The sequence below is a fragment of the Grampus griseus genome, assembly GCF_964374135.1.
Source record: "Grampus griseus genome assembly, chromosome: 2".
In the NCBI taxonomy this organism is placed as follows: domain Eukaryota; kingdom Metazoa; phylum Chordata; class Mammalia; order Artiodactyla; family Delphinidae; genus Grampus; species Grampus griseus.
Window position 1 is genome coordinate 162090811 of NC_139018.1, and position 20245 is coordinate 162111055.

The 20245-nt window shown below is 35.1% G+C and overlaps 1 protein-coding gene across 3 annotated transcripts in view; it reads left to right on the top strand.

The window, feature by feature from the left end:
- The window catches only part of PLXDC2 (plexin domain containing 2), a 415558-nt gene that overhangs the window by 267161 nt on the left and 128152 nt on the right, over positions 1-20245 (top strand). For all 3 annotated transcript variants that reach the window (XM_082647894.1, XM_082647893.1, XM_082647892.1), the window contains 2 exons: positions 1844-1966; positions 15129-15247. In XM_082647894.1, coding sequence (XP_082504020.1) covers positions 1844-1966; positions 15129-15247 — 242 coding nt within the window. The remainder of the gene's footprint in view (positions 1-1843; positions 1967-15128; positions 15248-20245) is intronic.

Here is a 20245-nt window from a genome sequence, read left to right on the forward strand (position 1 = left end):
GACGTGATGTTGGACTTTGAACGTTGAGAGCGTGGCTCTGAAAATTACAGGGAAATCAAATAAAAGCAATGACTCTTCCACCCTATCATATCTTTTAGTACACTTGAGCTACGTGAAATTGCAAACGTACAAAGTTCTGATCAAGACATAGGGAATTTATTTTGAAAGATATTTTTTGGCAAATGAGAAACAAAGAGTAATGGATGATTAAAACATGCTAAAGATTTTACCAGTTTAAGTATCATTTTTAAAGGTGAATAGCTATGATTCAATTATGCCTTTGATGAAAAATAAAAAAGAAAGTCAAAGGGGGCTTCCCTGGTGGCGCAGTGGTTGAGGGTCTGCCTGCCGATGCAGGGGACACGGGTTCGTGCCCCGGTCCGGGAAGATCCCACATGCCGCTGAGCTGCTAGGCCCGTGAACCATGGCCACTGAGCCTGCGCTTCCGGAGCCTGTGCTCCGCAACGGGAGAGGCCACAACAGTGAGAGGCCCGCATACCGCAAAAAAAAAAGAAAAAAAAAGGAACTCAAAGGAAAGACGACATTGCTGGAAAGACAGAAATTGATTTCAAAGTAAATGACTACAGATTTAATTCTCCAATAACTTACCTAGAAATTACAGTTGAGAATTTGAAACAATGAAGGCTGTGATATGCCAATGAAAGCTTTATTCAGACCATGAAGTGAGATAAAAGTTTTACACTTTTAGAAGTTTAAATTCTACATAATTTTGTGGTTTTAAAAAAAGTCGCACTTTTTAAATTAATTCTAATGGAAATAGAAAAATGATCTATAGTAACCCCAGATACGTAGTTAACTTACGATTGCCTAAACATTACAATTGCATTGTCACAAATAACTTGCTTTGGATTTTATTTTGTAATAATGTATGTGTGTATGTGTGCATTTTTTATGTTCTTAATTGTGCACTTCCTAGATTCATATGAAAAATTAGTTGGTATTCCCTGAGCTGACTCTCCTTTTAGGCAGCTAAAGACCTTGGAGGCAAGAAGCCAGTATAGGATTAACAATTTGTCATGGATAATCCGCAAAGTAAATAAACCCAATGTGGATAATTGAAAGTGGGTAGGGTTGTAACATGGGAGGTATTGAAAGTCAGTTCAAGACTGAAGTTCTCCATAGTAAATTCGCTCTCCTTATCCAACAGCTAGAATAGGCTGGCATTGATAACTCTCTAAATAGAGAGGCATTTGGGCATTATCCATGTTTTACCATCTTATCTGAAAACATATAGTCCACCTCCTTGATACAGTGCTACTTGAGCAATCTGAGAACTGTGAAGTTTTTCCACGAGTGTTTAGCCTCCTTTCAACTTGAAAAGACGGTCCAAAACGTTTTCTTCATTTTAGTGTTAAAGATACATATGTGTGATTTCTAAAATGTCCTAAACTGAGATTAAGAAAAGCAATTCAACATCATGAAAATACATTCATTTGTAAACTGGACTTGCCTGTTTGACTAGCGTTTAAGATAACAAGGGATTACTAAAGGCAAATTTAATGTTTGAATCACTTATAGTACTATACTAGCCTCTTCAGCCTAATAATCTCTTCCAGGTAATAGTCACTTTCCTGCAATTAAAGTTGTACATACTATAGATTTCTGATTTACCAGTCTGCAAGGTGCTACCAAATCATATGGGAATTTGTCACCTAATCCAGACTCAACTATTGCTGATCAGACATTAAGACATTAATTATGTTTCTTTTTTTTAGCTACCATGATATTTTATTTTTGAAATGTGACTGAAGGTGAGTTGCGATATTTTAATTAAAAATTTCTGGACTTTTTCTTAATATATTTATTACTTTTCTAATTATAGGTTTCATATACACTGGAGAAGTTGTACATCGAATGCTAACAGCCACACAGTACATAGCACCTTTAATGGCAAATTTTGATCCCAGTGTATCCAGAAATTCAACGGTCAGATATTTTGATAATGGTATGTATTGGTTAGCCTATTTTTTACTAAAAGTATACTTATAAACATTGATCATCAGATTCATATTAATATTTTAGTAACCTTGGGTTTTTTGGGGGTAGACTGGAATTTTAAACTGCTTGATACAAATGCCCCGAGATGACAAATGTTACACTGCAGCTGTTAATACTGTTAATATGTGGAGTAAAGTATGTGGTTAAATGTCACTCTTTTATTCAGTCATTCATTTGTTCATTCAACAAATGTTTATTAACATGTATTGGGCACTATAATATATGAGTTGCTGTAAACGACGCCTCGAACAAAGCAAATACATTTATTTTATGCTAGTTGCAATACGTCCCTCGTATTAAAAAAAACAAAGGATAATTTGTTAGTTTTGATCTTCAGATAGAGGCAAGTGGCATAATATATTGATATTAAATTTCCAAAACTTTTGAATAATATGTACCATAAGATGAACACATCTTTTAAAAATCTAGGATTGTGGGTAATTAAAATCACTTACGAAAATGTTTTCCTGACTTTGAAATATTAAATAGAGTAACTGACAACAGTCTATCCCTACTATTTCTTTGTGGGACATATAAAATAGTCAGAAAAGACCTAGAATATGTCACTAAGTACCATTCAAATCTAAGTAAGAAATGTAACGTCCTAAAGACATAAATGAATTTTCATGTCTACATCTTATTGAAAGCTGTAACTTTAGTAGAAAACGAAATTATAGGAAAAGAAGAGTTTGTTTTGGAAACTTAAAGATAGAAATTTCTGTTCTCTTTATAATACAAAAATAGTATTTATTTGCCCAAATGACAATTTTATCTTTTAAAATAATGAAAGCATGTGGCCTGAACAGAGTTATTTCTTCTCTTGTCTTGCCTTAATGCGCAAGGAAGAAAATTACTATGGGGTAGCATAGACTTACTTGTGACCACGGCTTTCAGAAAATGACATCATGTTGCTGAAAGAGATCTGACCAGTGTGATAAAGCCACTTTACAGGTCAAAATAGCAAAAGAGGAAGAAAACTAAACATACTTAGATGTACACTTTGAGAAATGCATTTCAAACAATTTGAATAACACCAAAGTGTGATCCAATATGAAGTAATACTAACTGTTAGCCATACTAATTATTTCCTTCTGTTATTTTAAGAACTGTTATACTCTGTCCTCCCACTTAAAAAAACTGAGGTACTAAGGCCCAAAGATGTACAAGTAGATTGTAAGTGTACTTTAGACAGAGCTACAGTGAGCAACTTATCTGAAGCTTATCCTGTGACCTACTAGACAGAATGAATCTACCCTAAGTAAATAAGAAAGTTGAGTATTTTCCAAGCTTTGTCACTTACTAGGTGATGTTGGGAGCATTTACTCATGGCCACAAGCTTCTGATGACCAAGTTTCTAGACTGTTAGCATAAAAATCATAAAGCAGGGGCTTCCCTGGTGGCACAGTGGTTGAGAGTCCGCCTGCCGATGCAGGGAATGCAGGTTCGTGCCCCGGTCAGGGAAGATCCCACATGCCGCGGAGCAGCTGGGCCCGTGAGCCATGGCCACTGAGCCTGTGCCTCCCGAGCCTGGGCTCCGCAATGGGAGAGGCCACAACAGTGAGAGTCCCGCGTACAGCAAAAAAAAAAAAAAAATCATAAAGCATATTAAGTCTCTTTCCCCATATGCTCTCTCACACACCCATGTGCCTAGGTAGCTCAATATTTAAATTTTACTTTTATTTAAATGATTTTTAAAAATTAATGTATGCCACTTCAACTGGATTCTAAATTCTTTAAAAACTAGGACTGTGACTATTTATAAGAAATTATTTTCTCTTCAATACCTGGCACAAGAACTCAATACACAGTCCGTCCTCAATAATTAATTATTCAATGAATGAATACATGAAAAAAATTAGGTATGTAAGATGATTTTTAATTCTGAGTTGTGAAAGTACGAATACTCAAGAATTACTGTATTTTACTTTATTGAAATATCTTCTGTGTGATAACCAATGGGAATATTGCATTCTTACAATATAATAATAAAAGCTAGTAATTGCCTGTGTTTTATTAAATGACTGAAGCACCTTTCAGTATTGTAAGGATCTCCACAAAGTCCTTTAATACCATAGCAACTTACTGAAATATTTCCAACTTTGATCGGTTAGGATCATTGAAGGAATCCTTAAGGATGGGAAACTCAGCATTTTAGGAAAGCAAAAACTTCTCTAGAGGAGACAGCAGTTTAGAACATTTCTTCTAAGATAGTATTTCTGTAAGCATTAAAGCACTAGATTTTAAAAATCAGGCGATGCTTCCAAATATTATAGGCAGCCTAGAAGTCACAGAATATTAATGCACAAAAACTAGAGAAGTTGTAAAACTAAACCTTTTATTAGAAAAATAATTTGGTGGCTCATAAATAGCAAATAGAAAGCGTAAGTCTTGCAGTGATCAGAAGCCTAATCAAGCACAGAATCAGAAAATTGGGAGTTAGTAGTGACCTTAAATGCCCCTAGATCAACCTACCTGCCTGTTTTTATTTTGGAGATTAAGAAATTGGCATCCATTACTGATTAGACAGTTTGATCACCCTCAGGATACCAGATTGCAACTGCTCAGTTCCATTAAGCACATAGGATGGTACAGCAGCTCATGTGGTCTGTTATATGAGCTTAAATTACAACTTCAGCTCTACCAGGAAGAACTTTACCATTAGATTTTGTGCCCATCATCAGAAAAACAGTGTAGGATTGTCAGTCATAAGCCAAGAGATGCACCACACTAACCCAGCTCTTTGGTGAATTCCAAGGATTGCTCTTGGCAGATTATTCTCCTACATCATAGCTGATGACCAAAGAAAGTGTCTTTTTGGTTCACTTACCTAATTGCTTCCTATATTATGTACTACCTAGGAAGCAATATGTGAGTAAGGCGCTGCTTAGAGAAATACAAGATCGTATCTCTAAAAGCCACTCTCACTAACCTGCAGACCATAAAGTTTTAGATTCAGCAACTTGTAATAAAAGGTAAAATTTGATATATTGATTATTCAATAAAACAAGATAGAGACATATAATTAATTTTAAAATTTAATGATAACATTTACACTCAACTAATCTTACTAGTAGAACCATTTAAATTAAATGCTGGGGGAGCTGTGCTACTACATAATATAAAACATATTTGCACAATTAGTGTTATTTTTAAAAGTCTGCTACTAACAATGTATTGAAAATATCATCACCAGAATTTGCATTAAAAACATTTAATTACTCAATTTAGGTAGACCTCTCTTGTGCACAAAGAATTTGAGGAAACTATATATTTTTTGATTGATTGCAGAAATCCCTAGAAGGCAAGAATTATTCCTCCCATGTTGTAGAAGAAACAGGTTCAAGCAGGTTAATTGTGTCCAAGGTCACACACAAAGTATTAGAGGCAGGACACAAGTCTAGCTCATCTGCCCTCCATTTCAGTGTTTCCTCTGCACCGTCAAAGTGTCTATTAGAAATTAGTGAGTAAGAAGGAGACTAGAGCTTGAGAGTTGTGAACACATGTGAAAGAAAAGAAGTGGTTGTTAGGAGGAATTTCATGATCAGAAAACCCTTTTACTTCTACGATTATGGGAAGTTTCCTGGCTATTATTGTCCTCTTGCCTTTTCCAGTTTTTAGAAAAATGGTTGTATAGATACAGAGATGCCCATGGAAGGAAGAGACCGGGGTTTTCACTTACAACAGGGGTATGTCTTGGGTGCTGCATATAACTAAATGTACCAAGGTAAAAGTAAAAAAAAAAAAAAAAATTTTTACTTCTAAAGTTTTACCTCAAGGAAATAAATAGATTTCTATATTTAAAGGGTATAGCGTGATAATTTGATATATATATACATTGCAAAAGAATTTCCACCATCAAGTTAATTAATATTTTCATCACCTCACATATGTACCTTTTTTCTTTTCGGGTGGGAACACTTAAGTTTTATTCTCAGTAAATTTCAATTATATTGTACGGTGTTAGAAACTGTAGTCACCGTGTTATACATTAGATCCTCAGACCTTATTCATTGTATAAATGAAAGTTGGTATCCTTTTGCCGGCATCTCTCTATTTCCCCCAGACCCTAGTCCCTGGCAGCCGACATTCTAAAATCTGTTTCTTTGAGGTCAACTGTCTTTGTTTTGTTTTGTTTTTAGATTTCACATGTATGTGATACCATGCAGTTTTTCTCTTTCTCTATTTGGCTTATTTCACTTAGCTTAATGCCCTCCAGATACATCCATGTTGTCACAAAGGCAGGATTTCATTCTTTTGGGGGCTGAATAATATTCAGTGTATATATATATATATATGTGTGTGTGTGTGTGTGTGTGTGTGTGTGTGTGTATACCACATATTCTTTATCCATTCATCCATAGATGAACACTTAAGTTGTTTTCATACTTTGGCTACTTTAAATAATGCTTCAGTGAACAAGAGAGTATAGATATCTCTCTAAGGAAGTCATTTTGGTTCCTTTGGTATACACCCAGTAGTGGGATTCCTGGATCATATGGTAGTTTTCTATTTTTAATTTCTTGAGGAAATTCCATACTGTTTTGCACAGTGTCTGTTCCAGTTACGTTTCCACCAACAGACTATAAGGGTTCTGTTTTCTCTACATCCTTTCCAGGATTTGTTACCTCTTGTCTTTTTGATAATAGACATCTTAACAGGTGTGAGGTGATGTCTCATTGTGCTTTTGATTTGTAGTTCTCTGATGATTAGTGATGCTGAGCACGTTTTCATGAACCTCTTGGCCATTTATATGTCTTATTTGGAAAAATGGCTGTTTAGGTCTTTTGCCCATATTTTAATTGGGTTATTTGTTTTCTTGCTATTGAGTTGTATGAGTTCCTTATTTATTTTGGATAGAATCCCTTGTTAGATACATGGTTTGCAAATATTTTCTCCTATTCCATAGGCTGCCTTTTCACTTTGTTGATGTTTTCTTTTGCTGTGCAGAATATTTTTAGTTTGATGTAGTCCAACTTGTTTATTTTTGCTTTTGTTGCATTTGCTTTTGGTGTTAAATACAAAATACAAAATATGATTACCAAGACCTATGTCAAGGAGCTTACCCTCTATGTTTTCTTTTAGGAGTTTTACATTTCAGGTATAACATTCAAGTCTTTAATCCATTTTGACTTGATTTTTGTGTATGGTATATTCTTTTGCATGTGGCTATCCAGTTTTCCTAGCACAGTTATCCAGTTTGTTGAGAAACAGTTCTTCCGCATTGTATATTCTTGGCTCCATTATTGAAAAATGAATTGACCGTATAAGCATGGATTTATTTCTGGGATCTGTACTCTGTTCCATTGATCTATGTGTCTTTTTTCCTTAATCCCAAAGCCATACTGTTTTGATTACTATAGCTTTGTAATATACTTTGAAATCAGAAAGTATAATGCCTCCAGCTTTGTTCTTCTTTCTCAAGATTGCTTGGCTATTTGGAGTCTTTTGTGGTTCCATACAAATTTTAGGATTTTTTTCATTCTATTTATTGGAATTTTGATAGGGATTGCATTGAATCTGTAGATTGTTTTGGGTAGCATCGAAATTTTAACAATATTAGATCTTCCAATCTAAGAACATGAAATATCATTCCATTTATTTGTGCCTTGTTCAGTTTCTTTCATCATTGTCTTACAGTTTTCAGTATACAGGACTTTCACCCCTTTAGTTAAATTTATTCCTAAGTATTTTCTTGATGCAATTGTAAATGGGATTGTTTTCTTAATTTCCCTTTCTGATAGTCTGTTATTAGCACATAGAAACACAACACATTTCTGTATATTGATTTTGAATCCTGCAACCTTACTGAATTCATTTATTTATTAGTTCTAACAGTTTTTTTTTTTTTGGAGTCTTTAGGGTTTTCTATATACAATACAGGCATCTGTAAATAGTGACAGTTTTACTTCTTCCTTTCCAGTTTGTATGCCTTTTATTTCTTTTTCTTGCCTAATTGCTCTGGCTAGGATTTCCAGTATTATGTTGAATAAAAATGGTGAGAGTGGGTGTCCTTGTCTTTTTCCTGATCTTAGAGGAAAAGCTTTCTGCTTAGTATCTTGTTAGCCTTAAGTATGATGTTAGCTATGGGCTTGTCATATATGGACTCTATTTTGTTGAGATGCATTCTATCTATATCTGATTTAAGAGTTTTTATCATGAGAGGATGTTGAATTTTGTCAGATGCTTTTTCTGCATCTATTGAGATCGTCATATGACTTTTATCCTTCATTTTGTTAATGTGGCATATCACATTGATTGATTTGTGCATGTTGAACCATCCTTGCATCTCAGGAATAAATCCAGCTTGATCATGGTATATGATCTTTTTGATGTACTGTTGAATATGATTTGCTAAGATTTTGTTGAGTATTTTTGCATCTATGTTCATTGGCTATATTGGTCTGTAAGTTTATTTTCTTGTAGTGTCCTCATTTGGCTTTGGTATCAGGGTAATGCTGGCCTTGAAAAATGAGTTTGGAAGTGTTCTCTCTTCTCTATTTTGGAAGACTTTGATAAGAATTGGTATTAATTCTTCTTTAACTGTTTGGTAAAGTTCCCCAGTGAAGCCATCTGGTCCTGGATTTTTCTTTGTCAGAACTTTTATAATTACTGATTCTATTTCCTTACTAGTAATTGGTCTGTTCAGATTTTCTGTTTCTTTGTGATTCAATCTTGATTGATGGTATGTTTCTAGGAATTTATCCGTATGTCCTAGGTTGTCCAGTTTGTTGGCATATGATTGTTCATAGTACAATAGTTTCTTATGGTCCTTTGTTTTCTGTGTTATCAGTTGTAGTGTCTCCTCTTTCATTTCTGATTTTATTTATACTTTCTCTTTTTTCTTAGTCTAGCCAAAGTTTTGTCAAATTTTTTATCTTAAGAAAGCTCTTAGTTTCAATGATCTTTTCTATCATTCTAGTGATATCTATCTAATGGATCTTTTTAGTCTCCATTTCTTTTATTTCCATTCTGATCTTTGATATTTCCTTCTTCTGCTAACTTTGGGCTTGGTTTGTTCTTCTTTTTTAGTTCCTTGATGTGTAAAGTTAGGTTGTTTTTTGAGACCTTTCTTTTTTCTTCATATAGGCATTTATCTCTATAAATTTCCTCTTAGAATTGCCTCTGCTGAATCCCTTAAGTTTTATGTTTTGTTTCCATTTTCATTTATCTCAAGATATTTTTAGATTTCCCTTTTGATTTCTTCTTTGTCCCATTGGTTGTTCAGGAGGATATTTTTTAATCTCCATGTATTTGTGAATTTTCCAGTTTTCCTTCTGCTGTTAATTTGTAGTTTTATGCCATTTTGGTCAGAAAAGATGCCTAATATGAATTCAGGCCTCTTAAAATTGTTAAGACTTGTCTTGTGGCCTAAAAAAATTATCTATCCTGGAGAATGTCTTATGTGCACTTCAGTAAAATGTGCATTCTGCTGCTGTTTGATGAAATGTTCTATGTATTTCTGTAAGGTTCACCTGCTCTAATATGTAGTTTAAGTCCAATGTTTCCTTATTTTTTGTCTGAATGATCAATCCATTGTTGAAAGTGAGATATGAAGTTCCCTATTTTTATTGTATTGCTGTCTCTTTCTGCCTCTAGATCCGTTAATATTTGCTTTATATATTTAGGTATTATGATTGGATACATAAATATTTATAAACATTTACAGTTGTTAATATCCTCATGATGAATTGACCTCTTTATTATTGAATAATGATCTTTCTTTTGTCTCTTGTTACAAGTTTTGGCTTAAAAGTCTACTTTTCTGGCATAAGTATACCTCTGTTTTCTTTTGGTTTCCATTTGCATGGAAAATCTTTTTCCATACCTTTACTTTTAATCTACGTGTGTTCTTAAAACTGAAGTGAGTGTCTGTGGGCAGCATATAGTTAAGTCTTTTTCTTAAACTCTTAACCCAGTCTGTGTCTTTTGATTGGAGAATTTAGTCCATCTACGTTTAAAGTAACTATTGATAGGTATGGTTTACTATTGCCATTTTGGTAGCTGTTTTCTGGCTGTTTTGTAATTCCTTTATTCCTTTCTTTCTCTCACTCTCCTTTGTGATTTGATTTTCTGTAGTGATATGCTTCAATTCATTGTATTTATCTTCTGTGTGTAAGTATTTGATCTGTGGTTACTATGAGGGTTACATAAAACATCTTATACAATCAATTTTAAGCTGATAACAACTAACTTCAAACTCAGAAGCTCTACATTTTTACACCTTCCACCATATTTTATGTTTTTGATATCACAATTTATAACTTTTTATATTGCATATCCACTAACAAACTATTGTAGTTATAGTTATTTTTAAAGCTTTTGTCTTTTAACCTTTATACTAGAGTTATAAGTGATTTTTCCACCACCATTATGAGTATTCTGAATTAACTATATATTTACCTTTACCAGTGAGTTTTTCTTTTATATATATAATTCTTGTTACTTACTAGCATTCTTTCATTTTAGCTTGAAGAACTCCCTTTAACATTTCTTATAAGTCTGGTCTAGTGGTAAAGATCTTTTTCAGCTTTTGTTTGTCTGGAAATTTCTTTATCTCTCCTTTAATTCTGAAGAACAACTTTGCTTAATAAAGTACTCTTGGTTAGCAGGTTTTTTCTTTCAGCACTTCGAATACCTCACCCCACTCTCTCTTGCCTGCAAGGTTTCTGCAGAAAAATCTACTAACAGTCTTTAAAATTTCCCTTGTAAATAACAAATTGCTTTTCTCTTCTTGCTTTTAAGATTCTTTCCTTGTTGTTAACTTCTGATAATTTGATTTTAATGTGTTTCAGTGTAAATCCCTTATGATTCATCTTTTTTTGGTATTTTTGAGCTTTCTGGATCTGGATGTCTGTTTTTTTCCCCAGGTTAAGGAAGTTTTCAGCCATTAGTTCTTTGAATAATCATTTTATTTTTAATTTATTTTTGGCTGCGTTGGGTCTTCATTGCCACACGCAAGCTTTCTCTAGTTGCGGCGAGTGGGGCTACTCTTCGTTGTGGTGGGCGGGCTTCTCACTGAGGTGGCTTCTCTTGTTGCAGAGCACAGGCTCTAGGCATGCGGGCTTCAGTAGTTGTGGCACATGGGCTCAGTAGTTGTGGTTTGCAGGCTCTAGAACACGGCCTCAGTAGTTGTGGTGCATGGGCTTAGGTGCTCTGAGGCATGTGGGTTCTTCCCAGACCAGGCCTCGAACCCGTGTCCCCTGCATTGGCAGACAGATTCTTAACCACTGCACCACCTGGGAAGTCCTCTCTGAATAATCCTTCTGCCCCTTTCTCTCTCTCTTCTCATTCTGAAATCCCTATAATGTGAATATTGGTCTACTTGATGGTGTCCCATATGTCCCTTAAGCTATCTTCACTCTTTTTCATTCTTTTTGTTCTCTCTCTGCTCCTCTAATTGGATCAGTTCTGCTGATATGTTTTCAAGTGCATTGATCTTTTCTTTTACTTGATATAGTCTGTTGTTGAACCCCTCTATTAAAACTTCCAGTCAGTTATTGTATTCTTCAGTACTATGATTTCTATTTAGTACTTTTTATATTTTCTGTCTCTTTGTTGAAATTCTCACTTTGTTCATGCATTGCTCTCCTGACCTCAGTGAGCATCTTTTTTGTTGTTGTTTTTTGGCTGCACTGTGTGGCATACGGGATCTTGGTCCCCCAACCAGGGATCAAACCTGTGGCCCCTGCAATGGAAACACAGAATCTTCACCACTGGACTGCCAGGGAAGTCCAGTGAGCATACTTATGACTGTTATTTTGAACTCATTTGGGTAAATCACTTACTTCTGTTTCATTAAGATCAGTTTTTAGAGATTTATCTTGTTTTTTGTTTGGAACATAATCCCCTGTTTCTTCATTTTTCTTTACTCACTGTTAGTTTTTGTACATCAGATAAATAGCTACCTCTTCCAGTCTTGTCAGAGTGGTTTTCTGTACAACATGAACTTCATCAATCAGCTTAGCTCAAGCTCCTGGTTGTCTTTCAAACCTTTGTGATTGTTCAAGGCACCATCTTTGTTCTCAGTGGCATCCAGTAGTTTTGGGTGTGCCAAGAGCCATCAGTTTCCCAAAGGGGAAGATCGCAGTCAGCACCTAGATTTGTTGGCAGTCCCTCAGGCAGCAGCATACTGGAAAAGTATGCAGTCAAATCCTCTCCAGGGATGAACTGGGAGACAGGTATTTTGTCTGCTCCCTCTCTACTGAGCCTTGAGGGGATAGCCAATGCAAGAGATGCAAGTGCTCACAGGTGTGCCTGTTAACAATTGCTTCTTTGTGTGCTACAGTCCTGTGGGACTCATGAATGCAAACCCCGTTGTCTCTCAGAGCAAGACGACCTGTCCTCAGGTGGCAGCCACAAAAGCTGGGTGCCAGACATGTGTGCAAGCTCCTTCCAGAGAGATGCTGGTGACTTGGTTTTATCCTTGGACTGAGCCAAAGGAACAAGGGAGGGGAAGTACCCACTGGCTCTTTTGGGCTCCAGAGGATCACAGTAAGCACCTAGATGTGTGCACTTTCATTATGGGTATTTTCTCAGTTGCCTCATGTATAGCAGTCACTCAGCTAATCTTGGATTTCTCTCAAAGGAAATTGCTCCTTGTGTAGCTGTACATTCAGTGTATCCATGGGAAGAGGGGAAGTCAGGCGCCTCCTATGCTGCCATCTTGGTCAAAAGATCTCAGCATTAAGTTATACTCAAAAACACAGTAATGACAGTGTTCTGGTCTACTCCAATCACCTGGTATAGGAATGAACTCAGGAAATCAGACAGAAGAAACGTATAGGGCAAGTTACATGGGAAAGGGTATGGAGCATACATGCCCTCTCTGGGCACTCTACTCTCCTAGCATATCCACATCTTCACTAACCCAAAAGCTCTCTGTCATGCAATATTGATTTTTTTTTCTTTTTAATCATATACTTACTGACCTGGGAGATAAGTTATGCTCTCTTAGTTCTGTGAGTTTCATTTCTGTACGTCATTTTTTGGCAACAAGACTTTTTAAAAGATTAGAAAATCCAATACTTAGAGCTAAGCAAACATCTTAGCTGCTCATTTGTTTTCTTAAAAAAATAAAAAAGAATAAACAGTGTCAGTTAATGAAATTAGAACACTCCCTAACACAATACACAAAAATAAACTCAAAATGGATTAAAGACCTAAAAGTAAGACCGGAAACTATAAAATTCTCAGAGGAAAACATAGGAAGAACGCTCTTTGACATAAATCACAGCAAGATCTTTTCTGACCTGCCTTCAAGAGTAGGAAATAAAAACAAAAATAAACAAATGGGACCTAATGAAACTTAAAAGCTTCCGCACAGCAAAGCAAACCATAAACAAGATGAAAAGACAACTCTCAGAATGGGAGAAAATAATTGCAAACGAATCAAAAGACAAAAATCTACAAAATATACAAATAGCTCATGCAGATCAATATTAAAAAAACAAACAACCCAATCAAAAAATGGGCAGAAGACCTGAATAGACATTTCTCCAAAGAAGATATACAGATGGCCAACAAACACATGAAAAGATACTCAACATCACTAATTATTAGAGAAATGCAAATCAAAACTACAATGAGGTATCATCTCATACCAGTCAGAATGGCCATCATCAAAAAATCTACAAACAATAAATGGCTGGAGAGGGTGTGGAGAAAAGAGAACCCTCTTGCACTGTTGGTGGGAATGTAAATTGATACGGCCACTATGGAGAACAGTATGGAGGTTCCTTAAAGAACTAAAAATAGAATTACCATATGACCCAGCAATCCCACTACTGGGCATATACCCAGAGAAAACCATAACTCAAAAAGACACATGCACCCCCAATGTTCATTGCAGCACTATTTACAATAGCCAGGTCATGGAAGCAACCTAAATGCCTATTGACAGACGAATGGATAAAGAAGATGTGGTGCATATATACAATGGAATATTACTCAGCCATAAAAAGGAACAAAATTGGGTTATTTATAGAGACGTGGATGGACCTAAAGACTGTCATACAGAGTGAAGTAAGTCACAAAGAGAAAACAAGTATCGTATATTAATGCATATATGTGGAATCTAGAAAAATGGTACAGATGAACCTGTTTGCAAGGCAGAAATAGAGACACAGATGTAGAGAACAAACGTATGGACACCAAGGCGGGGAAAGAGGGGTGGTGGGATGAGTTGGGAGATTGGGATTGACATGTACACTAACTAATACATATAAAATAGATAACTAATGAGAACCTGCTGTATAGCACAGGGAACTCCACTTTGCTGTACAGTAGAAACTAACACAATATTGTAAAACAACTATATGTACCCCAGTAAAATAAATAAATAAATATAAATAAAACCTAAAAGAGAAACACTGATGAAAACAAAACAAAACAAAATATAAATTCTCATTGGTGGCTATTAAACTGTGTTTCAATTACTGTTTCATGTTAATACTTTTATGATAAACACTGGCAGGTTGACTCATCAGAATATGATATATAGCACTGAAGATTCATCCCAGTGTACTGAAAGGGGCTTCAGAAATGTTAGCCTGAGGCCCTGTAAGCTACCTTGCAACCTTTTAGAAGCAGTACAACAAAGAAATGCAGACATTGTGAATTAAAGAGGAAAATTCCCATGAGTGTTAAAGAAATTTCTTTAGCATATGGAAGTGTATAATTCTAAGTACGAAATAGACATTTTCAGGTCTGATTCTAGCTTCCCTGAATGTGTTCCTTTCTCTCTCAGCATTTGTCAAATGTATTTGAAGTTCATTCAAGCCACTTGGGTTGCATTTTGAAAGTGGCTCATGGAAATTTAAGCAGACAGTACCCATTAACATTAATGGACTTCCTCAGGCAAAATTCCCCCATACTGGGCTCAATATTAACCTCAGTATGAGGTTAAATTTTCCCAAATATTTAGAGAATACTCAATTCTTCAAAAGTATCCCAAATGCTATGTCAGTAACAGAAATCCAGTTAACTATGTAAAATTCAAGCAGCACAGCTACTAGATGTGAAGGTTAGATCCATGATTTGTGAAGATTCCCACCAGAATTGATTGATACATTTTTCTCACTGCATTTCTTTTGTTCCAATGGGGTTTATAGGCACAGCGCTTGTTGTCCAGTGGGACCACGTACATCTCCAGGATAATTACAACCTGGGAAGCTTCACATTCCAAGCAACCCTCCTCATGGATGGACGCATCATCTTCGGATATAAGGAAGTAAGTAATGTACTGATAATCTCCTTCCCTATTGACTTGACCTCTCTATCTTTTCCTCCAAGTGTCAAGAAAAGGACATTTTACAGTCATGAACCTCAGATCATTTTCTCACCTCTTGGTTTCTTTTGCTTTATTGAAAAAAATACAATTTTTAAAATCTACCGAGTAGCACTAATTGTTAATTCTTTGGGTTTTGTTTTATTTTGCATTCTGATATCCTTGGCATTCTGACCCATGAGTTTCATAAAATTATTAAATAATTATATTCTTGTGGTAGTATAATGAAATATCTCTAAGAAAAAATATTTCCAATTTGGAAGGATTTTCATCTAAATCTGATTACTTATATTTATACTATTTATTTGTTTTTGCCTTGTCAACTTCTTTGACATTTTTTGGCTATAATTTCAAAAGTGTTAATAGACATGAAGTCTTGTGTGGCTCAATGACCCAATACTGAAAGTATTCCACGACAGCTGAGTCCACAATCCCTTTGGCCAATGTTTATTGCCACCTGATAGGAAAGATTAATTAGAGATCAAAGTGACAGACAGAATAAAGAAATTTAAACTTAGTTTGTTTCATTTTACCAAATTGACAGGGAATGGAAATTGGCTAAATTGTAGCCTTTAATTTACAGAACGTCTAAATTAGAATAATAGCATGTTTGGCTTAAAACTCTATTGACAGTGTAATTAAGGTCTATTAGACAACCTAAACTTTGGGGGAAGAAAATAAAGAATATAAGAATAATATATCAGATGTGATGTTTTAGGCAGTCAGTAGTCACAATGTGAATTGATAATGGGCATTATTAACCCATGGATTAATGGGTATTTATAATACAGACTCAACATCTTATTTTCAATTGAAGGGTTATTTTTCCCTTGGGAAATGAATCCCTGGCTATTAAAAAGTTGCTGGCAATTTAAAAAGGATTCGCTTTGGTCATGTCTTCTGAAATCTATCTTTTCTATAAAGTGAGGGATGGTTGTATTTCAACTCAATAGGCCAACTTTTGGAAATCTCATAACCATGTTAAATGTTTCCACTCTTTTGAAGAATTCTTCCGTGTGGAATTACTCATTTACTTGGGGCAATAGTATACACAGAATATAATGCAAGATCTGTTCTGCTTGGTGCTTCCTTATCCAGGGCTATATTTTGGTATCATAGCCCACCATATCCTTATATCACACTCCCTGGAAGCTGAGACAGTATTGCTCAAAGGGACTCATTCTAGTTTTCATTGTAATCTAGTGTATTGCTGGGACTGCAGAATGATGTTATGGAATATTATTTTCAACATTTTAACCAACAGTGGTAAAATTTCTGGAAAGAGGCAGAGTCAGTAAGTCTAGAATCTAAAATCTCACTAATTGCAGGCTTTGTCAAAACAGAGGTTTGTGTTCTTATTGTGGTCTCTCTCGCTAGTCTTTATTATCAAAATTGTCATCTTTATTTATACTGTTCTCAATGGGTGTCTCACATTGCAGAGTAACAGTTTATTTTTCCTATTCTCTCTTTGTAGTGAGGTTGGTATTTTTAAAATGTCCTTTTCTTTTCTTTATTTAATCAAAGAGAAATTTTCCATTATGGTTTTCCTGTTTTGTCATGAGACTATTAAGCTGACAGGCAATTTTAACACTTTCTTACTATTTCCAGACTATCAGTCCTTCTGAATTTAGAGTTCTAAAGAAATCACTACTTTATTATTTGCCTCTCTGTCCTGGTTAAAAAACGGTTACTTATTTCCTATTCTCCATCTTTGCTTCCTGATAACTGTCATGTATTTTATTTTGCTGAGGCAAATTTCTATGTGTAAAATTTGCCACAATAAGGATCCCCATGCATTTGAGGTGAGAGCTAGGTGCTCCTGGCCTTTCTAGAAAAATATTTATAATTTCAATTACATAAATATTATGTAATTGATGTATTATCATTACATAATGTATTATCCTTGACAAAGTGCTTTCACATACATTATAGTTTTCAATTCTTCAACAGTAACTAATATTCTTAATATTCTTAGCCTTGTACAAAGGCACTGGCACATAAAAGGTGTTTAATGAATGTGTGTGGCTTAATTATGGAGTTAGATCATACACAGTTTATCTTTATTTTATCTTTATTTATCTTTATTTATTTTATAGCTAAGCAGACAATCAGAAAGGTTAAATGACATGCTTGAGTTTACAGAGCTAGTTAAGGACAAATCCAGAAAAAAAACCTTAATGTGGTGACCCCAAAATACCTCAACATTTTTTTCTTTCCCAAGGAGATTATGTAAAACAAGTCACAAATCTATTTCTCATTTGTGTTTTTCCAATAAATATTTGTTAATGTTTGGTGTTTAGTAATCTTTTTATATGACTCCCATATATTACACAATTACAGTCCCATAAAGTCAGGAGAAGTATTCCTAATTAAGCTACAGAGCTAATGAAATTGTAAGACCCTAAGACTATAAGGAGTATAATTTTGTATTCCTATTCAGATTAAATATACCGAAGCAAAGTTATAGGTTAGAAGGTAAGTGCAGTTCTTACTCTAATTAGTTGCTTTTAACTGATTAATGTCAGCTTTGTTTTATTTTATTATATTTTACATGAGTGAGAAGAAAAATTCTGACTTATTCAGAAACTACTAATAATTTTACTCAACATGGAGGAAAATTAGTATTTCATTGAATAAATTTTTGACACAAATTTCACTTTTATTACCCTCAAATGATTTATTCCAGTAGTTAATTATGTTTCTCTTAGTAACTCTTTTTTTTTTTTTTTTTTTTTTGCGGTATGCGGGCCTCTCACCGTTGTGGCCTCTCCCGTTGCGGAGCACAGGCTCCGGACGTGCAGGCTCAGTGGCCATGGCTCACGGGCCCAGCCGCTCCGCAGCATGTGGGATCTTCCCAGACCGGGGCACGAACCCGTGTCCCCTGCATCGGCAGTCAGACTCTCAACCACTGCACCACCAGGGAAGCCCCTCTCTTAGTTAATGTGCCAACTGCCCATACTAGCCACTCAGATGACCTCCAATTCTGTCATGTTCCGTATGTAGTCATGTCTCCAGCAGCATTATTTTTCACAGTGCAGACTGTGATAAATAATGATCAATAAATTAGAAAATACATTTGTACTTATAACAATCTTAATGAGATTGAGATAGGGCAGTTACTACTGCTGTTTGAAATAAGAGTAAATACAGATTTGTTCAAAGAATTTAATGATCCTTCACAAAGTCACAGTGTTCTCCTAACCATACTGGTGAGAGAAGTAGTGGGGACACAGATTCCTTTAAATAATTAAGTTACCTCTCCCAAGATTATAGCTCTTTATTATTCAACCAAAGATTTGAAATTATGTTTTAAGTTATAGACCCTTATTGCTACACAGCTGTTTATTTTAGTTAATTTCAAAGATACAGTTTACTTAGGATGGAAGTCAAAACACAAAAAACATTGTTTTTTTCAAAAGTTTCCTCTCAAATTATCAACCATTCACTTTAATGCATTTTTCAATTTCAGGGTATCCATTTGTTTCTTTTGCATAGATTTAATTACCTAATGAAATTAACCATCTTGTCATCTATATTCTTAAATATATTAATAACAGTTCTTTTAAAGTTTATAGCTAACTCTAATATCTAGATGTCCTATGGGTCTGTTTCTATCATCTCTTTTTTACTTTGTTTCTTTTTCTGTAGATTTTCATTCACTGGTCATGTCTCCTTGCATGTTAGGTAATTTTTGATCAAATGTTGGGCATTGTTTACAAAATAGTAAAGAGATGCTTTGAGGTTGTGGATGATATTTTCTTCTTCAAGGAAGGGTTTACGTTTTTTGTTAGGCAGTTAGGAGGGAACAGATTACTTCCTACTGAGCAGGACTAAGCTCATTCACAGTTGAGCATTGGCCCTTATAAAAACTGGTATATTTCTGGTTAGCCCTAACTCTTAGAATGTAGTCCTTCAGGAATCTCCACATAACCCTGGGTAATTACTATGGACCTTTTGCCTTAGTGGTCCTGAACTCTGTGTTTTCCACAACTCCATGAGACTGCCTGAAGTTCTGTTCAAATTTTCTGTCTCTAAATCTGGCTCATTAATTGTCAAATGCCTTGAAGGGAAAGCAGTGTTGGTTTCACCTCTGTGATTTCCTTTCTTTGGAATCTTGGCTTTTCAGGTCCTTGTTCTTTGACAGCCACCTGATGCCTTCAACAGATGCTTTTCATATGTTTTTTATCTTTCCTGCTTGGTCTCAGTAGTAGAAATGATGGCCTTATACAAGTTTGTCTGCCATAACCAGAAGCCCCATTCATTTTTAAAAGCAACCTCCAAATTTGTAAAATCTAACATTAATTGAGCTCTTCATATATGCTAGGCAGTGACCGACATGCTTAAAATTTGTCTCATATTATTCTCACAAAAACTAAGAGGTTGTCACTTTTATCATTTACAGAGAAGGAACCCAAAACACCCAGAGAAGTTAAGTAACTTTCCCAAAATTATGAAACAAAGATTCATCCAAGGGAATATGACTCCAGAGCCCATAGGCCCAACCACTGTATCTTAGTGCCTCCCTACAAGCTTCCTTTTCAAGAAATGGCTGTATTGCTTTATTCACTTTGATATCCCTGACAGTCTTTCCTGGTTAGTCATTATTGTAGTGTAACTCAGCCACTTGAGAGCACAGGTAAGAATGGTTTGCCTTTCCACAGCACTTATTTTATTAATTTTTTTAAAAAAGTGAAAAGAAGTTGTGCATAAGTAAAAATAATAGTAAAAACATATGTCCTTTCTTAGATAAATGGAATTTGGAAAAATCAAATTCCCGTTTCCTATTCTGTTAATAAAAATAACTAGCTGTCATCCTAGAAACCAGATTCTTTATATTATTTTAAGTTACCATTGAATAGTGATGATTGCTTTATTACAGTATAGACCTGAAATTCTTGATCTCTTGATAATGTAACAAGGAGACTACCTGTTCACAAGAAA